Raw genomic sequence first — 21,994 nt, 5'->3', positions numbered from 1 at the left:
ATGGGCATATCTGGAGTTTGGGAGGTTTATCATCGGACCTTGTACCTGAATAATGAAAACCTCCTTGGGCATCTAACAAGTTCTAGCAGCTCTCTGGACCCATGGAGGAGTAGCATGTGGGACTATGTTCGCGGAATCCAGGAGCAGAAAGCTTATAAAACACTTCTCTTTGGGGATATTATCCTCAGGACACTTGTTGTCTCTGATGGGTACAATCTCATGCACAAAGTAGGTCAGGATCCTGGACTTCTACCCAGCTGTGGAATCTTGCCCCCAAATATAGGGGTTATTAACCTGTCCCTAAGGACTTTCTTACCTATCTTCTTTGCTTTTCAGCAGTCTCCCCTTTTATTACTATTATTTAAACATATGCTCATTATATAAAATTATTATTGTAAGGACAACTGAAACAAAACTATGTTTCTATCATCTATAGTTTGTTGTTACCTTTCCTAATAATCTAGTATGTATACTCCCTGATAATACAAATGCAGGTATGTATATCATTTTGTATATATACATATATGTTCACATATATATTCATAAGAATCACTCCCAGTGGTCCTGGAAATGCTGATAGGGGTCTCTAGGGCCACACATAAGAGTGCACAGGACTCTTTTCAATGATAGAGATTGAACTCATGCCTTGAATATACTAGGCATGTGTTTTACCACTTGAGTCAGATGCTGGTTATCTTTCTGATATTTTTGTATATGTGTGTGTTTTACCAAACAGAGAATTACTGTGCTATTTTTGTCATTTGCTTATTTTAAAGTTCCCCAACTTTCCATGTAAATATATTATCATCTTGCCTAATACATACTCTCTATATAAAGTTTTTGTAATTTCTTAACCAAGAGTCCTGTGCAGTACATTTAAAAAAACCTGTCTGAACCACATGTTGCATCACTATGTCCTTTAAATTTCTTGATTTTTCATGATCTTTCTTTTTCCTTTATAATGAAACCCACTTGTTAAAGAGCTAGACAGTTTTCCACACTATTTGGACTATCTGCTTGCCATATGTTTTTCAACTGCTGAAATTTTATATCTGAAAGATAAAAGTAAAGACACTATAGATTCAAGTGGATTTTTAAGAAAAAAAAGTGTATTGATGATATTGTACATTATCTTGAATTTTATTATGTTAGAGATAGATATTATTGGTTGCTAAGATTTACCTCTGGCTTTAGGTAATAGTTTGAACTTTATATTGAACAATTAATATCATTTTCAATAAGAAAGTGATTTTTGTAAATTAGTTTTGGTCTTATATTAATGTCCAGTTCCCATCAATCATAGTCCTACATGGTTTTTTTTTGGTTTTTTTTTTGTTTTTTTTTTTTTTGCTTTTTGGGTCACAGCCAGCGATGCACAGGGGTCACTCCTGGCTCTGCACTCAGAAATTACCCCTGGCGGTGTTAGGAGACCATATGGGATGCTGGGAATTGAACCCGGGTCAGCTGCGTGCAAGGCAAACGCCCTACCCACTGTGCTATCGCTCCAGCCACAGTCCTACATGTTTTTTAATAATAACCAAATCTCTTGTTTCTGTAAATAATTTTAATAGAGATGACAAAGTGATGCTTTTCTAATTTTGTCATTCCTGCTATGTTCTAATCCCAAATTGCCAATGAGGGATAAGAATTGAGGCACATGGAGGCACATGGAGGTAAGAAACTTGCCTATGAAAGAAATAAAATTTGGAATAAAAGCAAATCTACCTCCAGAACTTAGGTTCTTAAAATTATTTTATTGCCTCAATAAATGTGTGCTTTATTAAATTATATTTAGTAATTAAATGAATTCTAGATTTCTAGAATCATAACCTGGGTCTCAGAGCATGCACAATTTTAGTCCTCTGATACAAATTAAAATGAAAGATATTCATTACTATTTTAATATTTTGAAAAGCAGTGTAAAATTTTATCACAACAATGGAACAAAGAGTGCATAGAAAATGATGGAGACATTAAAATGTTGAGTGAACTTTTTTGATGGCTACATTCATATATGATTTTTCTCCTCTGCTTTTTCCAAAATTTCGAGGGTGAGTTATTACTCCAGAGTTTTCCAAAGTAGATGATACTGTCTCCTGGGCTATGTAGAAATGATCCATGGGGGCTGTAGTAGCCTTGTGCAATTGAGGTTCTTGCTGTTTGCTCACTTCAAAAAAGATAGATTTTCAAGGAGGTGCTTAATAAATTTTTTTAAGTAGAAAATTAGTCAAATAAGTAATTAGTCAAATCAGGAGCCTCTGCTGACAAGTTGAATACCCTTACTTCCTTGTATATGTGCTTTTCTTTCTGCCAGATGTTTTGTTCTGTCCTTGAAAGCAAACTAAAAGAGTTTCAACCTTATGTTGAATTAGGTTCAGGTAATTTGTTTTCCTAAGTTTTATTATTAAAATGACTCATTTGAGCTCATTCCTCATGCACAGGAGATAGTATAGCTTTACCTGCTATTTCCTGTCTGAAGACAAAGAGAACCATTGTACTCTATTTGTCAAGGCTTTTTCTATTGATTCAGGGTTGTACAATCACTTTATCAACTATTTCTCAACCAGTCTTAGGAGCTTATAAGGTCCACCAAGCCTTGGGTACACACATCCATATGTATGCAAATGTATCTGGATAATAATTTGGCAAGGTAACCTATGTATTTCTGTTCAATACTTCCTGATAGGACTGGAACAATAGAATGGGGTAGCGCATTTGCCTTGCACTCGCCTCATCCGGGTTCAATTCTTCTGCCCCTCTCGAAGAGCCTGGCAAGCTACCGAGAGTATCCTGCCCGCACGGCAGAGCCTGGCAAGCCACCATGGCGTATTCAATATGCCAAAAACAGTAACAACAAGTCTCACAATGGAGATGTTACTGGTGCCCATTCCTGCAAATTGATGAACAAAGGGAGGACATGCTACAGTGCTACTTACTGATGATGCCAGAGTCTAGCCCTTTTCCTGGTTTTAAGCTAAGATGTTCTATGCTAATGTCCTCGTAGAAAGAACAACATGACATCACAGGTGTTAATACTTGGTTTATGATTTTTGAAAGACTAGGGTTAGAGGTAATCCCAATCAAAAGAGATGAGAAAGAGCTACTTTACTATGTCTCCTCAAGCCAATGCTACAAGCTATGAAAGAAAGTATAACTTCAAAAGACCAAAGAGAATTTATGTGTTAACTCAAAGGTTTCTTAGATAATGTGGCGCAAAATCTCAGAGAGGTTTATTTGAGAACACAGAAAATACACACTTTGTTTTAGGGCAAGCAGCCAAAAATGAAAGTTCTGAGTTTCTTGTCAAAGGTTAAGAGTGAGAATATTTCCAACAAGCACAAGAGTAATGATAAAATAAAGAGTGACCAGGTATTATTGGTCTTCAAATTTGTTGTGTTCTACTTTGAACTTCAAGCTGCTATAAATTTCAATTCCAGAATTTTTCCTCTGGTTCTGCTTCTCTACTAAGATGCCTTATTGTCCAATTATAATTTCCCTAAATTATGTGATCATATGTATTAAATAGAAAATATAAGTGACCTGAAGGTTTGTTTCTACTGAAACTTTTAGGCTTTCTCATCTAAAGGGAAGATTTTGAAATGGATGTTCTTGAACTTCCTTTATTTACCCTTTACCTTTTTGTTACCACCTTTAGAAGAGTGGGACTTCCTAGTGGTAGCAGTGTTAGAATTGTCATGAGATGACATAAGGGATGATGAGAAGCTAGTGTCAAAGCAGTCAAGGACATGAGAGATAGTACAGCAAGTAAGGAACTTGACTTGCAAATGACTGAGCAGAGTCTGATCACTGGCACCCCATATGAAGCCTTGTAGTCCTTCAGGAGTGATCTCTGAGCACAGAGGCAGGAATAAACCCTGAGCACCTTTGGTATAGCTTAAAGAAAAAAAATAGGAAAGAAAAAACAATCACTTGAAATGGGACACGGAATCATTTCATTAGAAATTCTGTGTAATATGATAATTTCTGATCTTCAAATAAAAATTTGAAATTGAGAAACCCTTATGGAAATTGTTAGCATAACATTATTGGTAAGTCTCAAACAACTTTCAAGATCTCATTAAAGAATCTAATTGGAAGAAATTTACATCAATCCTAATTCCCTGCCTTCCAATCAAGTAGATAAAATAGTCTTCTCAAATAATATTTTTCTAAATAAAAAGCTTCCTTGCATTTCCCAATTTGAAAGTAACATATATTCTTAGAAAAATCAACCAAAAGAGACAAAAAAGTACTTACCAGAGAAATTAATATATCGTTAAATATTCTTCTAGAAGCTACTCTAGGTACATAATTATCTAGATAATTTTATATAAATGGAACTACATGCATGTTTTAACTCAATATGTGCTGAATATAATTAAGAATACAGATTAATACATATCATTTTTGAAATTAATGTATATTGCATTTCATAGGCATACCAACATTTAAACCAGTCCTTTTTTGGAAGGACTGTCTAGATTCTTGCAACCATACATTCTTCCACCTTCTGTATATATGTTTATAACCTCTTTGTGTACTTTTCAGAAGATGGGTCCTTGGGGATAGGAATTTTAAAAAATGTCTCCTTGGGATAACACATTCCTATAACATTATTTAGGAGTTAAACATATTCATAGTTTATAATAATGTATGATCTGTTACTGCCAAAAATGTTTGTACCACACACACTTACCCAGCAGTGAGTCCATTCTCTCTGGTTATACTGAGTTTATGCAAATTTTTCTAAATTTACTGACAAATCAGTCAAAAGGAGTATCTAAATTATGTTAAGTATTTTCCAGTGAGTTCTCCTTTCTGGCTTTACATAGACCGTCTGTCCATTACACAGGGGCCTAGAATAGAAATAAGATGGTCTGACTTCCATGCTTCCAGCTTTATTGAATTTCCACAAGCCCCTCAACATTTTAGGCTTTCGTGTCTAAAGGAAAGATTTTTGAAATGAATGTTCTTGAACTTCCTTTGCAGCTATGAGGCAGGGTTGGTGAGAATTATTGCTTGACTAACTCAGTGCTATTTTCAGGACCTTTTCTCCTACCTACCTCTACTGTACAAGTCACTGGGAACAGTCTATTCCCCCTTTCTCAGACTTCTTGGAGCTAAGGGATGGCCAATTTACTATGTTCTATCCATAAGAAGGGACATTTTATAGGGATGGTTCAACAAATCTTTTGCTTTCCTGATTAAAACTTTAAAAACAGGCATAAGAAAAAACTAACTCACCAATACTAGTCCTCCTACACCCTATGCCTTCAGCACTAGATTTAACCTGAACCTGCAGGGCGATGTGGTGACATAGTAGTAAAGCAGGGCTCCATGCATGGTGGAACCCAGCACCCAGCAAGGATCTGTAGGCTTATCTTATTGGTGTGAGGTGGCACATGGTTAGAGCTACTCTGACTCCTACCATATCTGCTTCAGGTTCTTCACTTGATCTTAGCCAAAAGGCCGAGAAGCAGTTGCTTCAGGTTCTTCAAGTCCTATGCCAAGCACCTGTGAAACTCCTCACAGAGACCAGCTTCCCCTCTGGCATGCCTACGCAGGCACTCCTGACAGACACAGCATATCCTGCTTGTCTTTAAGGTTCTCAGTTGTTTATGAGTTCCAGTTTGTTCTCTTTTCCCCACAACACAGTTGAAAAGAAAAAAAGGGCTTTATTGGCAGGAAGAAATCTAAAAAAGTTGGGAAGTTTGTCTGGACAGCATTGGTTATAGAGCAAGTTGCAGAAAGAAAGAGGAAGTGGGAGTCTTTATGCTGAATAGAATGGTGGTGGCATAATTGTTACCCTAAGTATATATTTAGAAGTAGTCCAGAAAAAAATCATGTATGTTTATGAGGGAGACAGACGAGCATGCACAGTTGAGGAACATACTATGACTATGCATAATTACATATTGCATGGAAAAAACATGGCCGAGAAGCATCATCAGGAATACCTTATTATAAATTAAGGAGACAAGTGATGATAGCTCAAGAAGGGTCCCAGTGTACAGCCTCCACTGACTAAATTCTGTCCAGCCGGGGTTCTGGTGTCCTATCAGTATGAAGCTCTATCTTGGTCCAATCAAATCCAAGTGAATTTCTCCTGGAGAAGGACTGTCATGTCATCCAAACTACAGACCCTTTGCTAGTGTTGCTTCTGCTTCTTTGATCCTAGAGAGTCCCTCTCAGTTTTGATTAAAAAAAAAAAAAAGGAGGCACAAGGGTCAGAGAGATAATTGAGCAGTTGGGAGCACTGTCTTACATATATGAGGCCCTGGGGAGATCGTCCCTCACTACATGGGCCCCTGAGCACCAGCCAGGAGTAGCCCCTGAGCATCGCAGGCTATGACCCCACAACCAAAAGCACAGAGGCACAAGATTGCATAAAGCTTTGATTATTTGATCACAGTCCCTTGGGTTCTGTTTCTCTGGCTGAATCCCAGCTATTCCAAGAAGCAGTGGTGAGCCCAGAGGGAAGAGCATGCACAGAGAAAGGCAGCATTCAAGAATGGTAAGGATAGGGAAAGCAAGGACAGGGCTAGAGAAAGCAAATAGATCTCCTGTTAGCTTGCCCTGTTGGGAACGGAATCCCAATACTGATTCCCTAAGCCAAAATTATTAAGGTGGGCCAAAATATTCACGGGGAAGAAACAGGCTAAGGTAGGGTATGTGCCCTTTAGCTGTCATTCTCAACTTCAACAAGATGAACTTGTTCTAGTAGTTGTTCCCTGTGTGGATCCTTCTACCTCCCAGTCTCTCTGCTCGAGACAGGATCGACATTCATCACCACTATCCAACTGAATGGTTTGGCTTTAATGATCATACCATTTTCACGAATCTGCAAGTATGGCAATAAGCAGAACACCACGATTTATTGGCAGGTTCAGTTCCCGAGACTGGCCAATTGACAGTACAACGCGACCAAACTCGGGTCTTGCTAGATGAAACCCACGCAAAGAACCGAACACGAAAATAAGCAGAACAACATGGTCTTTCACAGCTGAGTTTGGGAAGAGAATAATGTGCAGCGGTTTCAAATCCGTGTACTTAAAGGCAATTTTACAGAAGCACAAGGAACATTTCTTTCATCTCCTTAAAAAAAAAACCCAAAAAAACAAAAAGTTGCTCACACAAACGGTTATCCGTTGTGATGTTGACATAGGAAAAGGTGAAATGCTGGCAAGAGAATCAAAGTAACAAACAGCGCAACCGTCGCAGGCGGTGCGCTGGCTGTGGCTCCCGGGATGAACAAGCTTGCGCGCGCCCCACTTCCTCCTAGTTTCGGAGCCGGGTGTTTGAAAAAGAAAAAAAAAAAGAAAGAAAGAAAGAAAGGGAACTTGTTGCTCTAGCAGTCGGCCGTCTTGGGTGGCCTTTGTTCCCTTCTTTTCCACGCACCGCGGTACCAGGTCCTTCCGGTTTCTCTGCTGTTCGGTGAGTCCTGTGACTTTTCCTCTCATGGCCCGGGGCCTGCTGTGGCTTTTGCGCAGACCCCGCAAGGGCCCCGCGCCTCCCCTTCTGCTCGCTCTGCCAGCCCGGACGCGCTTTCCCCGCGCCCCAAGACCAGCCCGGACGCGCCACAGCCCGCGCGCGCTTGGACCTTCGATGGCCCGGGAAGACCGCAGCTGCTCGCGACCTGTTCCACGTCCGGGGGTGCGGCGGCTGACTGCATCCACCTGAGCTCTCCCCCGCCCCTCCGCCCTCCCTCACCCGAGCCGGGGGACCGCGGGGGCGCGCCGCCCGGATGCTGCAACCCGCCGGCCTCTCCGCGAGGGAGCGCCGGAGACTCGGGGCGCGAACTTGCCCTCGAAGCGCGCGCCGAGCCGGAAGGGGGCTCTGGACTTGGACTTGGATCCCTCCCCCTTTCTGCCTGGGTCTCCCCGGCCACGGGCGCTCAGACCCAGCTCCTGCTCCTCTTCCCAGGTACCGGCGGGGAGAGGAGGGCGCGTCTCCCCTCCCGGCACCCCCACTATGTGCAATAGCTCCGCAGACTGGAACCAAGTCTTTTTGCTCCCCGAAGGGCATAGCCCCGCCATCAGTGCGCTGATGTTCTCGGCCGGGGTGCTGGGGAACCTCATCGCGCTGGCGCTGCTGGCGCGCCGTTGGCGGGGCGACTCTAGGCGCAGCGGGGGCTGCGGCAGGTCCAACTCTTTGTTCCACGTGCTGGTGACAGAGCTGGTGTTCACCGACCTGCTGGGGACGTGCCTCATCAGCCCCGTGGTGCTGGTGTCCTATGCGCAAAAGAAGACGCTCCTGGCGCTAGGCGCGTGCAAGTACTTCGCCTTCGCCATGACCTTCTTCAGCCTGGCCACGATGCTCATGCTCTTCGCCATGGCCCTGGAACGTTACCTTTCCATCGGGCACCCCTATTTCTACCAGAGCCACGTCACGTGCCGCGCGGGCCTGCTGGTGCTACCGGCCATCTATGCCGCGTCCTTGCTCTTCTGCTCGGTGCCGCTGCTGGGTCCCGGGGAGTATGGGCCGTACTGCCCTGGGACGTGGTGCTTCATCCGACCGGAGAGCTGGTACCTGAAGCTGTACTCCTCGCTGCTGCTCATCCTCTTCGTCGCCGTGCTGCTTTGCAATTGCAGCGTCACCCTCCAGCTGGTCCGCATGCACCGTCGGAGCCGGAGAACCCGCCGCGGGCCTTCGATGGGTAGCAGCCGTGGCGGCCCCGGGTCCCGCAGGAGAGCGGAGAAGCTGTCCATGGCGGAGGAGATAGACCACCTTATTCTTCTGGTTCTCATGTCCCTCACCTTCGCTGTGTGCTCCCTGCCTTTAATAGTAAGTGGCTTACTTCTCTAGCCTGGGTTGGGTGGCTGGCTCGGGGCGACCTTCTCTCTAACCCTTTCCCGACTCGCTCCCGCCCGGTCCCACACACCTTTGCAATGTGTGCAAATACATCCTGGTTGGTAAAGAGGTTTCTTAAAAGGGAGACTTGACCCTCCACTAAAGCTCGCTCAGCCCCGCGGCCACCCTCCATGCTAGAGTTTAAAAATCTTTCAGTGTCTCCTGGGCTCAGTTGTGTCTAAGAAGGTGTCTGTCACTCTGACTCTTTTGAATGGTGGTCCCACATTAGACAACCCCGAGCAGCAGTTTACCTTCTGAAGATCCACAGCACCCTGCCTTGGTTTTTGTGTTTGGTCTTATTTCTCCAAGGGCAAAATTTCCACTCACCCCAGGATTTTCTAGTTGCTGCTAAGGATGAGCCCAGGAGGAAAGGATCGCTGTTGCAAAATTTCAGAGCATTCATCATCCCAAACTTTGTCAAAAACAAGTTTACAATTTCCCAAGTTACTGTTTGTGTTTTTGATTTTGAGTTTGGGGCCACTCCTGGCCAGTGCTCAAGGGCTTACTTCTGGCTCTGTGCAGTGCTCCTGGGGCCTTGTGTCACCCCTGGTCCGCCCCATGCAAGGCAGACAACTTACTTGCTTTATGATCTCTGATGCCCAGTTTTCCCAAATCTACCTGTGGGAATCTAATTCCTTTTGGCCGTGATAATTCATAAAAGTAATTAGAGGAAAGATGGTTGCAGGAACCCCTTGATTATTTTCTGAGATCCTTCTGGAGGAGGCAGTTTCTCGTTCCCTTTTACATCTCTCCATGTTGCTTCAGAAATGGATACAGGTACCCTTCAGCTTAGAGTTGTACACTTTATGAGCATAATGCCCTGTGCAGAAAAGAATGGCTGTTCAGTTCTGGGAGCACATATAGAGGCATGATCAGTAGACTGGAAACTGTTCAGGAATCTGAAAAATAGGCACTTGGACCCAGGAGAAGGAATAACAACCCTTTCTACAAGTGTGTGGTCACCTCTGAGCCCATTCTCAGGATTTAAGTAGCCGGGGTAGGGGGATATTTTTTCTAGAAATACTCACAAATAGATAAAATCTTATCATCAACATCTGAACTTCACTAGTTCAAGATAGGCATTCTCCAATTCAGAAAGGATTTCTGTCCCCCAAATTGAATTCCAAGTTCATTAGTCGTACTTGCAGTGTTTTCCTTCAGAGATAAACATTTTATATTCTAGTACCAATTTGCCTCAGCCAACTCAGCTCCTAATATAAGTGAAAGATCCTACCAGTAAATAAAACAAATACATAGAAGTCACGTTAGTCTCACACCATCACATTACCTTTAAATTTGGGGGATTCGGGGACTACAGTTGGCTTATCCCTGGCTCTGTGTTCAGGGGTCACTCATATGTTGAACTCAGGAGATCATATGGGATGCCAGGGATCCAACTCAGGTTGGCGACATGCAAGGCAAACACCCTATCAACTGTATCTTTCTTTTTTTTAAAAAAATTTTATTTTATTGAATCACCATGTGGAAAATTACAATGATTTCAGGCTTAAGTCTTTGTCATAAAATGCTGAAACAACCATCCCTTCACCAGTGCCCATATCCCACCACCGAAGACAAAAAAAAAAAACACAGTACACTTCCCATCCCGTCCCCCCCCACCCCCCCCCCGCGCCTCCCCCCCGCCCCCGCCTTCTCGTGCAGCTGTGGAGGAGCCGCACACGCGTGCGGCCCCCAGGATCACATGTCAGCAGCGGTGGGAAGGGCCGGTGCCTCCCACCTTCCCAAGACCACCCTCACACCCTTTTGCTGCAGTTTTTGTCGTAAAATCCCATCTGTGGTCGTCATAATATGGAGGTCCCCACGCCCTTCATCCCCGGGAAGGGACAGGCGAGAGAGAGAAATACCTTTCCCCTCCTGGGCGGGCATGGGGTCGTGGCTTAGTTCTCTGGCTGGAGACAATCTGCAAGGAGCAGTCCATGTTGAAGTTGGTTCATCTGGGTCTGGATTCATGCTCGTGCAGCTATGGAGGATCAACTGTATCTTTCGCCCTGCATTTCTTTTGACCAACTCAAAATGGAATTTTTGAGTTTGGCTCAAGATGGAATTTGAGATTGGCTAAAGATGGAATGGGATACACAGCAGCCCATAGTGCTGCTGCTTCTTATATGTCACCTTTTATATATTATATTCTAATCCCGGCAAAGTGTAACTTAGTGATTCAAACCACTTCCTGACCTATGTGAGAATGGGATAGAAGGGTGAGAACAGGCTGGGTTCAGGGTGGGAAAAATAGCCAAGACAGGGAGTCTAATTGGTGAAACTTGGGCTCTTATGTTTTCTCACTGCTGAGGATAATCCATTAGAGACAGCAATGGAGGTAGAAAATAGGGAAATACCACTTCTTTTTCAGCTCCTACTGGTCAGACTGCTGATAGAAGGCAGGTCTGTATTTCTTTTCTCCAAGACAATGACAGGTGGTAGTCCCTGCCAACTGTTTACCAACTTCAGGATCAGCTTGTTTGAAAGATTAGGGAGCAGAGCTGCCAAAACTCATAGTTTTTCTCTCTATGAGGTCAGCACATTTTTGAATGCATCCCAGATACTGCTATTGAGTTTCCACCTTAGTAGGCCCAAATTTATATCATCATGGTAGGCTCAAACTTCAGTATCAAACTGCTAAAGGTGTCTCAGACCATGACAGTCCCCTTCCTGGGAGGCTGGAGCAGTAGCACAGCAGATAGGGCATTTGCCTTACATGCGGCTAACCCAAGTTCGATTCCTCTGCCCCTCTCGGAGAGCCCAGCAAGCTACCAAAAGTATCTAGCCCGCATGGCAGAGCCTGGCAAGCTACCTGTGGTGTATTTGATATACCAAAAACAGTAACAACAAGTCTCACAGTGGAGATGTTACTGGTGCCTGCTCGAGCAAATTGATGAGCAACAGGATCACAGTGATATAATGTATATTTTATTTAACATTAAATTGGAGCAGCTCCAGAGTTGCCAAAAGGAAGAAGCTCAGAGCTAGAATTCTGGTTAGCAGTGTTGGGGTAGTAGTAGATTTGCTTAGAAACCTTTTATTTAGATTAGTTACTTACAACTTGAAGAAGGGGGAAGATGAAGGTCATGAAGCAGGCTTAGTTCCCCTGTGCCATTCCTTGGCACTGAAACTATCAATAAGCATCATCTAGATTTTCTTCTTCAAGTACTCTTAGACAAAGAGCAGGGTTAAAACCTAGCATGGATACAATCCCAAAACTACACAAACTAACTTCTTTCTTTTTTTTTCTTTCTTTGGGACTAATTTGACTTGTCATCCAAATGAACTATGGATAATCCACTAGCCCAAAGAGAGTCTTACTTACACCATACCTTCCATAGAAACATCAAGTTGTTTCTTAATAGGAAAATCCACATTGGCCATTGTTATCTTGTTACTGAAATACTGGTACTATCATTTACTCGAAAACAGGTGCCTAGATTCTAGGCTTTAACCCTTATAAAATTCTGTACTACCCCATTTAAATTATTTCTTGGAGACAAACTGTTTAAAATGCATGACTACTGTTTAGTACATTGATCAAAATCTTTGACATGCGCAGTGGTGTAAAAAAGGTGCTTTTCCTTATATTCATTTCTTCTACATCTCCCACAATGAACTTGTAGTCAAGACAAGGTGCGAATCATTTCTCCAGATTTTTAGTTGTTAGACAAGACAAAGTCTTGTGGTTGCTTTCTAAAATTCTCTTGTTCCGCTAACAAAACATAAAATCTAACAAAAATACAGGATGGGCCACACATATGAGCCACATATGGAATTTTTAAATTTCTAGAAACCACATATCAAAAAGTAAAAAAAGAAACAGATGAAATGGATTCTCATCAATCTATTTCAGTGAGCCCATATATCAAAAAATTAGAGATTCTAAATGTAGTCAATGTAAAGTAATTACTAATGTACTATAGTTGTCTTCCTGTGTGCCCCAAATACTAGCAATTTATCTTATCACAGCCTCCTCCTTCCTCAAGAAAGCAGGGCTGTTCTTTGTATTCAAAGAAGTGGGTCCCACCCATTCCAACCAGGAGGAGCTTTCACAACTGTGTAACCAGTGGGACACCTGCTTTTTTCTACAACATTCTAAAAGTGGGCACAGGGAGTATGGGGAATTCAGGAAACTTGGAACTATTAATAACAGCTATTATTCCAAGGTATGGGCAGGTTAGAATTACTGGTTCTTCCAAGAATTCTACACTTCTGAAGTTTGGTAAATGATGTAAAACTATTAAAATGTATAATTACCCCATAATAAAGTCAAGTTCAACCTCAGCTGTCATCACCAACATCAAAATAAGTAGCATTTTTAATTTTTAATTTTTGCATATATGAACCTACTACCTTCACAACATCTGTAAAATTAATGATATTATATTCCATTTTATGTATGTAGCAAATAATTTATACTGAGTTCCACAGCTAGTGAGTGATGAAATCAGAATTTAAAGCCAGAAAGTTTTAAGCATAGAGATCTATGCGCTTACTCATAATACTATCAGAATACTATCAGAGAGGAGTTGTGTCAGTAGTATCATAAAAAGAATAATCCAATATTTCATAACAGAATTGTGAAGATGTTAGAAATATCTGGACCACTTTTTCTGAAATTATAACACAATGACTTTAGACATTGACAAAGACCATTCTCCATGTCGGTTTCAAGGGATATATAAGCTGGGACCATGTATGTGGTTCACTTTTACTTCTCCAAAGACCTATGAATTAAAAGGCTGAGACTGGGATTTAAGGAGATTGGCTAATGTAAATACTACCCTAAATTAAGAAATAATCAGATCCTCCCTCCCACTCCCCCACACATAAAATCTTCCACTGTTATATTTGTAACATTTCTTAAGCAATGTTTTTTTAAGAAAAGCATGTGGTGTTTAGGAAATGACATTATTTTGTCTGTCCAATATTAAATTATGGATGGGACCAGCAACATATTCCAAACAGCTTACGCACAGAAGGGATATTGTATAAATTAATAAATTCATCCTTATGTTAATAAGCTATTTCACAGAGATAAATAAAATCTTGTTTTCTTCCTGAAATGGAACAGAATACAGGAAATATATCAGGCCTCTATTCTTGTCTCAGATATTGTCTGTGTCTTAATTTCTAACCTATACTGAGCTTTCTCATTATATTATACTTTCTCACTACTTTATAATAATTGTGGGTAGCCTGGTCATTTTAAACTGTTTTCCACATTCCACCAGGATAAAGTACTTATATATTTTATTCAGTTCTGAAATTTCAAGAGTGAGCCACTGACTCATTCTTAAAATGTCTTCATCTTTAGAAATTCTTTACGGCTATAGTTTCTAGGTAAATCTGATTAGTGGAAATATGATCTTTGCAATACAGGAGAAATTCAGATAAACAGTTCCAGGGCTTCCTGTTCATTTCTGGTACTCCCTGAAAAATGTACATAAAGGACGGCTGTAAACTTGATTATGAAGTTGCTCAGTTACATACATTTACAGTCCCAGGATTCTAACAGGATTGAAAGAGTAGTCCAGGACTCTCTGTATGACCACCATGAACTTTGGTGATACTGCCAAGTTAATATCCATGAACTATAAGAAGACTCTTTATCATAATGAGGTGTTTTGATTGTCAAAATAATTTTAATACACATTCTCTTTTAAGAGGACGTTCTTCAGTTGACACGTTTTCCTTTGCCATTACATATTAAAAATGGGACTAGAGTGATCGTAGAGGAGGGAAGGCACTTGGCTTGCATGTGGCTGTTAGTTATGACCTCGGTTCAAATCTGAGCACTATCTATGGTCCCCTGAGTACAGAGCCAGTAATAGCCCCTGAATGCTTCTGCATATGTCCCTCAAACCCATATCCCCAAAATCAATGCTAGTTGTGAGCAAAGACATTATTACTCTGAGTTTTCAAACACTCGACAGAAAAGACCATAGTCTTTTTTTCCCAAAAGAGAGACTGTGAATTGCAGCTACATCCCTGATCAAGTTGATTATTGTTGCTATGACAAGTGATTTAGGCCAGATTCTTAGCTTAAAGAAGAAACTGTACTTTTTGATTTTATTTCATGTTAATTTTTTAGTTTCATTTATTTGAATACAGGTGTCTTTTCTCAGTGCTTCTATATTTTTTTCTTTTTGAAAGCAAATTAACATCATAAAGGACATTGATATTCCATAAAATACAATATACATCAAAAATTATACCTTTGTTTTTAAAATTTTTTATTCACCATGGAATAGGACACTTACAAGGCTGTTCATGATTGGGTTTCAGTCATACAATGTTCCAACACCCATCCCTCCACCAGTGTAATTTCCCAGCACCACATACCTATATTTTTAAATTGAAAGTAATGATGAAAACTCAACCTTTAATTTTCTCTTCATAATCTTTTCTGTCAATTTAAACCATTTTATAAAACACCATTAATTGGCCCTGCTAAAAGCCCTATTTTTCTTATTAATTTTCTCTACAGCTTATTTTTCTTACTAATTTTCTCTACAGCTTATTGTTTTGCTATAGGCCTCTATAAGAGCTGCATAATGGCTCAGCACTGCCAGGTGTGACTCTAGGCACCCCCAGAATTGCCAAGTGGCCTGAGTATTCCAGCTCTACAGGGCCCGAGCAGCATCACATCTTCTGGTTGTTGTGCTGAAACAACATCTTGGATGACTGAGAATAATAGAGGGGGTTCCTAGGCCTCCTGGGAACTGCTTGGAGTCTATCTACCTCCATACATGCAAAAAAATTAAAAATAAAAAATTAAGAGAACCCCATAATGGTAATGTAGCAGGTTGATTCTATGAGGTCAAGATATTCCTAAGGAAAAAACTGTTTTGGGAAATGACATATTTCTTTTTCAGGATGTCAAGAGTTCATCACAGTCTTTTTTGTTTTATTTACTTATTTATTTATTTTGGGCTATACCTAGTGGGTCTGCTCAGGAATCACTCCTGGCCCTGCTTGGGGCAACAGAGTGGTGCCAGGGATCAAACCTGGGCATCCTTGATCATATGCAAGGCAAGCACTCTAAGTCTTTCATTGGGGAAATGAAAAAAAGAAGAAAAAGTGAATAAAAATGGTGAATGACTGGCTGAGAGACAGAATTCTAGGAACTCGCTCACAAATCTCTTTCCAGCTAAGGAAACCCAGCGACTCTACTTCTTGGTCTGCTGGGTTTCCGTAGTTCCCATGCTGTGTTTCCAAGTTTCTGATTCCATATTCTAATCTGGAGCTCAGGTTTCTTGTGTTCGGATTTCTAGTACCAAGGTATACCAAGCTTCAGTTATCTTCGAATAATTTACTGCCTAAGACACAGAGCTGGACTTAAGACTTCTGCAGTTGAGATATAAGTGCAAAGGGAAGAACCAAGGAAAGGGTAAAGCTGAAACAACTTATAGAACAGCTTTTCTCAGTTAAGGACAGTATGACTACGTGGGCTCCCAAGGGGCTACAATAAAAATCATGTAAATGGGTAAGTCACGGTATGAGACTAAGAGGCCAATGGTAGGACTTGGAGTAAGGGCACAGGAAGATAACAAAGTCAGAAGGGGCCACAGTCAAAAAATGGTTGAGAAATATTAATCCGGAACATGATTTCTCACCTGTACCCCGTGGAGAGCATGTATATTGTTTCAAAATCATTGACAAAATCTTGTGTTGATTAAAGCATTTTAATGCCGCTCAGAAGATTTCAATGAGCAGCCATTTTAGAGTTCTCATTTGCTCTAAAATTCTGAATTCAATAGGTAATTGCTTTAAAGGTAAGAAAGTAGCTCAAATAAAAAGTACCTTGTCAGTATCAAGATGAAGTTTTCCGTGAACTACTCCAAGGCTTCTAAGACACACACTTAAAAAGCACACACACAAAACTAAAAAACTAATATTCACCAGCCTATCATGTAGTCTCATAATCTGTAGCCCTGCAGATCAGTGGTTTTAAACCTTTCACACTTGCAAGCCAGCTCTGGTCTGTGGACTGGTGGTTGGAAGATACAGCTAAAGATTGTGTGCTGTTAGGAATGAAAACTCAGTTCACAGATTGAAGTTAGCACTTGGTATCATTTCTCCTAACAAACGTATTGACAGTGTATACAAAGACAACCATTTTTTTTCCTACCAATCCCTGAAGTCAACTTCTAGAATATCACCACAACTCTATTAGTAGTTAATATATCCATTGTGTCAGCCTTTACATTTCTGGATTGGCCAGAAGGATTAGGGAATGTGGTATTTTTGTTTAATGACTACCAAGATTCAGTTTGATGAGGAAAGTTCTGGAGCTGGATAGTAGAAATGGATGGTGGGTATGTTCTCTTAGGTGGTTATCAGCCAGGGTGACCATAACAGGGGCACAGAAAGGCTCAAGAAGACAACAGTTATCCTTCTCTTGGTTTCTAGAATCAGGATACACTAGATGACTCATAGGACCATTCATAAGATCACTGGAAAGTGCTAGCAGGAGGCTGAAGAATAATCAAGGGCAGAGCCTGAGCCATAGACTTTCCTGGAGTTGTGAGGCCAAGCAGGTATGACAGACATTTTAGGACTCACTAATTTGAATCATTTTAAGATGACTTCAAGATACAGGGCTGATCCATAGTTGCCTGGTCCTGCTCCCTGGAATGACTAAAGCAGAGGAATACTGCCTCTTGGAGTACAGAGAGAAGAGCAAGGGATCAGTTAGTTAGTGCATCATAATCTTGTGTCTGGGTGAACCCTTGAGTGTTTCAAAGATGGGAAAATTTTTTTTTTAAATCTCAGAACATCACAATCTACAGAAAACAAAAATAATGAAAACACAGGTGCACAACAATGAGAATGTTCTTAATTCCACTGAATTATACATTGAGAAATCATTAAAAGGGTAAATTTTATGTTAGCAATGATTTCTACAGTAAAAGTCTGAGCCGCAATATCAATAGTGGTGAGTTCTAAGCAAAAGACAAAAATCAGAAAAAGTAAATGGGAAGTAGAAGATAAAACTTATGAGGATTTCATGGGTCACTGAAATATGTTTTTTTTCCCAAGTGTTGAAAAAAAATCTTTTACAAAATGTTGGCCACGTCCTAAGAGATATTTCTAAAGATCATTTAGCCAAGTCAATGAAAAGGAAAGGAAACTTCGTACAGGATTACTTCATCCTCTCAAACCAGTTTTCACTTCTGCTTGCTCTCTCACACTCTTAGGGGACTGGGAAGTATGGAGTGGATTATTCTACCCTGGAAACCTGACTCATCATGTGTGAAGACCACAGTTACAATAATGAGACCTTGTTGCACTGCTCATGTTATCTAGCCAGTCTGGGGCTATTATATTCTTTGGTTAAAGTAGATAATAAACTCAGTTACAGAAAATATAAAATTTTCTACATTAGAATGCTGGGGGGGGGAGGCGGAAACTATTATATTTATAATTATCAGATTTATGTCCACTGTTATCCTGACTTTCCAAAGTCTGAAATTACTGTGGATTCCTCATCCCAAGTGAAAATGTCAAGAAAAATTTTACTTCGTTGCATTCCCCACTCCACCCCAACTTTCTCCTTCTCTACAATTGAGGAAATACACCAGCAATTCTTTGTCCTTAACTGCTAAGTATCTTCTCCATTCCCTATGCCAAGATTCTCTGGCATAAACATTGCGAGTTGCCAAACCTTCCTGCTGTTGTCTTAACATAAGCAACTGAAGATGACTCTTCTCCCTCTTTCAGTTTTCTTTGTGTTTCCAGTTGCCAGATGCCTGCAAACTAAGTACCCAGAGAAGGAAAATAAGCCATTCCTTCTTCTAGGGAAGGAAGGCAGAGAGAAGTAATAGCTCTCCCTCACAGGCCACCAGTGGTTTTAAAAAAAAAGAAAAAAAAAGTCCTTGGAGTATTATAAAGAACTGACTTCAAGCTACCGAGTTTGATTTACATTGTTTTCCTATTTTCTTTAAGCTCAATGGAAGTAGTTTAATCTTAATCGAGCACGAGCATGAATTTATGGTGCCATTTCTTACAATCTCACCAAAACATTGCTCTCTAAAATCTCTCATCAAAATATCTAAATTCCTAAAATCTAAGAAATCATCTGAAATAGGCATAGCACTTAAAAACATAGATCAGAATGTGAAGATGCATAAGATTTCAGTGTTTAGGACATTATTCTAAGTATTTTTGTCTAATATAAGTGCCCTGTACTGAGCAAATGTCCTCGACACTGCATGAGTATCAAGGGAGGTAAAATTTGTGTCCAGACTCAGTTACTTACCCACTTCTGGAACCTGGGAAAGTTATTTAACTTCCCTACACCTTGATGATGTGCTCATTGAGGAAATGGAAAAGACAGCAGCAAACACAGTGGAGGCACTTACCCAGAGATCACTGTTCTTCTAAGCTACAAAACTTTGTCTTCCCATCAACCTTTTCAAGTAGACAGGTCTTATTATCACCATCACCAATTGGGACCATAAGTGTTACTCCACACCTGACTCTGCTCAAGGCTTACATGCTTTGTGCTTTGCAGTCACTCCTGGAAGTATTCAGGGGACCATGCAATGCCAGAAATTGAACCAGGGTCACTTGAATGCAAACTAAGGGCAGTATCTTCTGTACTATCTTTCCACCCTTATCACCTATTTTGAAAATGTAGAAACTGAAACTTAACTTACTTTATTAGGTCCCTAAATTATATCCAGAGCCACGATTACGACCAAATCTAGGCAGTCCAATGGCCATAATCCATATTTTCACTAATAGTACTATGGTATACCCTCTGGATACCATAGCACTGTAGTACTGTTGTCCTGTTGTTCATAAATTTGATCGAGCGGGCACCAGTAACATCTCCATTGTGAGACTTGTTGTTACAGTTTTTGGCATATCAAATACACCACAGGTAGCTTGCCAGGCTCTGTCGTGTGGGCGGAGTACTCTTGGTAGCTTGCTGGGCTCTCCGAGAGGGAAGGAGGAATTGAATCTGGGTCAGCCACTTGCAAGGCAAACACCCTACTGCTGTGTTGTCGCCCCAGTCCAGACTCTGAATACCATATATTACCATATGTGGTATACAATATATGGTATACATACAATATATGGTATACCTTCTAAATGCCTCTTGGAGAGCTCAGCAAGCTACCGAGAGAATCCCGCCCACACAGAAGAGTCTGGCAAGATCCCCCTGGTGTATTCGATATGCCAAATGCAGTAACAATAATAGGTCTCATTCCCCTGAATCGGAAAAGAGCCTCCAATCATTGGAAAGAACGAGTAAGGAGAGGCTGCTAAAGTCTGATGGCTGGGACTTTACTGGTGCCCACTTGAGTAAATCGATGAACTGTAACAGGATGACAGTGATACAGTGATACCCTCTGAATTGTGACAATTAAACCAGATTATGTGTTTGGAAGTAAATAGTTAGGGTATTAATTTTGAAATTTACTTTCTCATCTGCCAAAAAGGAATACTTGTCTCAGGTTTTTATTTTATTTTTTTTGCTTTTTGGGTCACACCCGGCGATGCACAGGGGTTACTCCTGGCTTTTGCACTCAGGAATCACTCCTGGCAGTGCTCGGGATACCATATGGGATGCTGGGAATTGAACCCAGGTCAGTCGAGTGCAAGGCAAATGCCCTACTCTCTGTGCAATAGCTCCAACCCCTGTCTCAAGTATTTTTTAAGAAGGCATAGGAATAAAGTGGATTTAGTATCAGGTACCATTCAAATGACATATGTAAGGTTATTGATAAATGGGACCCCACAGTGCCATCTCATTGCACTGATATTGTTAAAGAGAAAATTCTGTAGAAAATTCTGAAAATTCTGTAGAAAATTCTATAGAAAATTCTGTTCTAGGTGCCAAGGCTAATTTATTTATTTCCTTTCATTTCCAATAATAAGACCAGGATATTGTTCTTAGTAGTTTGTGATAATCATAATCAAAAACCTGCCTTTCCTCCATTATGCTGTGATTTACATACAAGAGTGAGATTTTGCTCCCGGACTTTCATCAGCATTACTCAATTCAAACATATTTTAATCTTTGATTTTCAATTGCACATAAATCTAACCTTGTCCTCTGCTGCAAAATTAAACTTACATTATTCCCCCTTTTGCTTCTTACAGGTATTTGTATTTATGGATACATTCAAGCACAGCGATAAACAGTGGGATCTTCTCAGTCTTCGATTTTTATCACTCAACTCAATAATTGACCCTTGGGTCTTTGCAATCCTTAGACCTCCTGTGCTGAGACTAATACGGTCAGTCCTCTGTTGTCGGGTTTCGTTAAGAACACAAGATGCAACAGAAACTTCCTCTTCAACACAGTCAAATGCCAGTAAATTGACTGACCTCTGTGTACAGTAGTTAAGAAGTGCTTAGTTAGCCTGCATCTGGAAGATATTTTTGAAATGACTTCTTGGAGAAATGAAAAAAACTTATAAACAAAATGAAGCTACCCTAATGAATCAGAGTCACCAACATTTCAGCCATGGTTTGAGCTATAGATGAGCTGATAAGGCACTTGGAAGGTGCCCAAAGGATTGGCAAGTTACCTGGCCTTAGATCCAGTTGCCTTTGATTTAAGATTTCCTGTTGAATGAGAAAGCATGTGGTTTTGTAGTTTGTTTAAAAGTCCTAGTTACTATGTTTTTCATTTTCATCTGTTACTATTATAAACAGAGTACAGTCAGACTAGACAAAATTTCATGTATTTTCTCTAGGAAGTCTCTATGTGGACACAACAAGTTTGATGTCTTTCTTATGAGTGTTAACAAATCCTTTCTAAAAACAATGAGGTTGGAAATCCAAGGAGGCACTGTGTATTATAATGTTTCTATATGTAGAAGTCCCCCTCATCACCACAGTATTATTCTTCACAGCGTGCGTTCAGCTTTCCCTTAGTCCTCCAGAAACAACATGTCAAAGTGTCAGGTTATTTATTTTATAATATCTGTTGTGTATATAATAGTCAAGAAGATTTTAGAAACTTTCCTCTCAATAAGAAAAAACAAATGTTATTCAGAAAGTTAATTTTGATAATTCTCTTTTTTTTCCCCAGGGGAGAATATATGTAGCTATGTCTAAGTCAAGTGTTAGTATTAAAAAACTGAAAATTCTGGCTACTTCTTCAGATACACTGGAAATC

At 40.7% G+C, this 21,994-nt stretch overlaps 1 protein-coding gene across 1 annotated transcript; it reads left to right on the top strand.

Annotated features, from left to right (window-relative positions):
• PTGER2 (prostaglandin E receptor 2) lies at positions 1 to 21,395 on the top strand. Its single transcript, XM_055132077.1, has 4 exons — positions 1 to 228; positions 7,410 to 7,923; positions 8,021 to 8,784; positions 20,971 to 21,395. Exons 1-4 carry the CDS (start codon positions 1 to 3, stop codon positions 21,211 to 21,213), a joined length of 1,749 nt encoding a protein of 582 aa, XP_054988052.1. The 3' UTR covers positions 21,214 to 21,395.
• Positions 21,396 to 21,994: the final 599 nt, after the last annotated feature.

The sequence above is a fragment of the Sorex araneus genome, chromosome 3 (assembly GCF_027595985.1).
Source record: "Sorex araneus isolate mSorAra2 chromosome 3, mSorAra2.pri, whole genome shotgun sequence".
Classification (NCBI taxonomy): Eukaryota; Metazoa; Chordata; class Mammalia; order Eulipotyphla; family Soricidae; genus Sorex; species Sorex araneus.
Note: the sequence above shows the minus strand (reverse complement) of the source record. Positions and strands in the feature narration are given on the sequence as shown.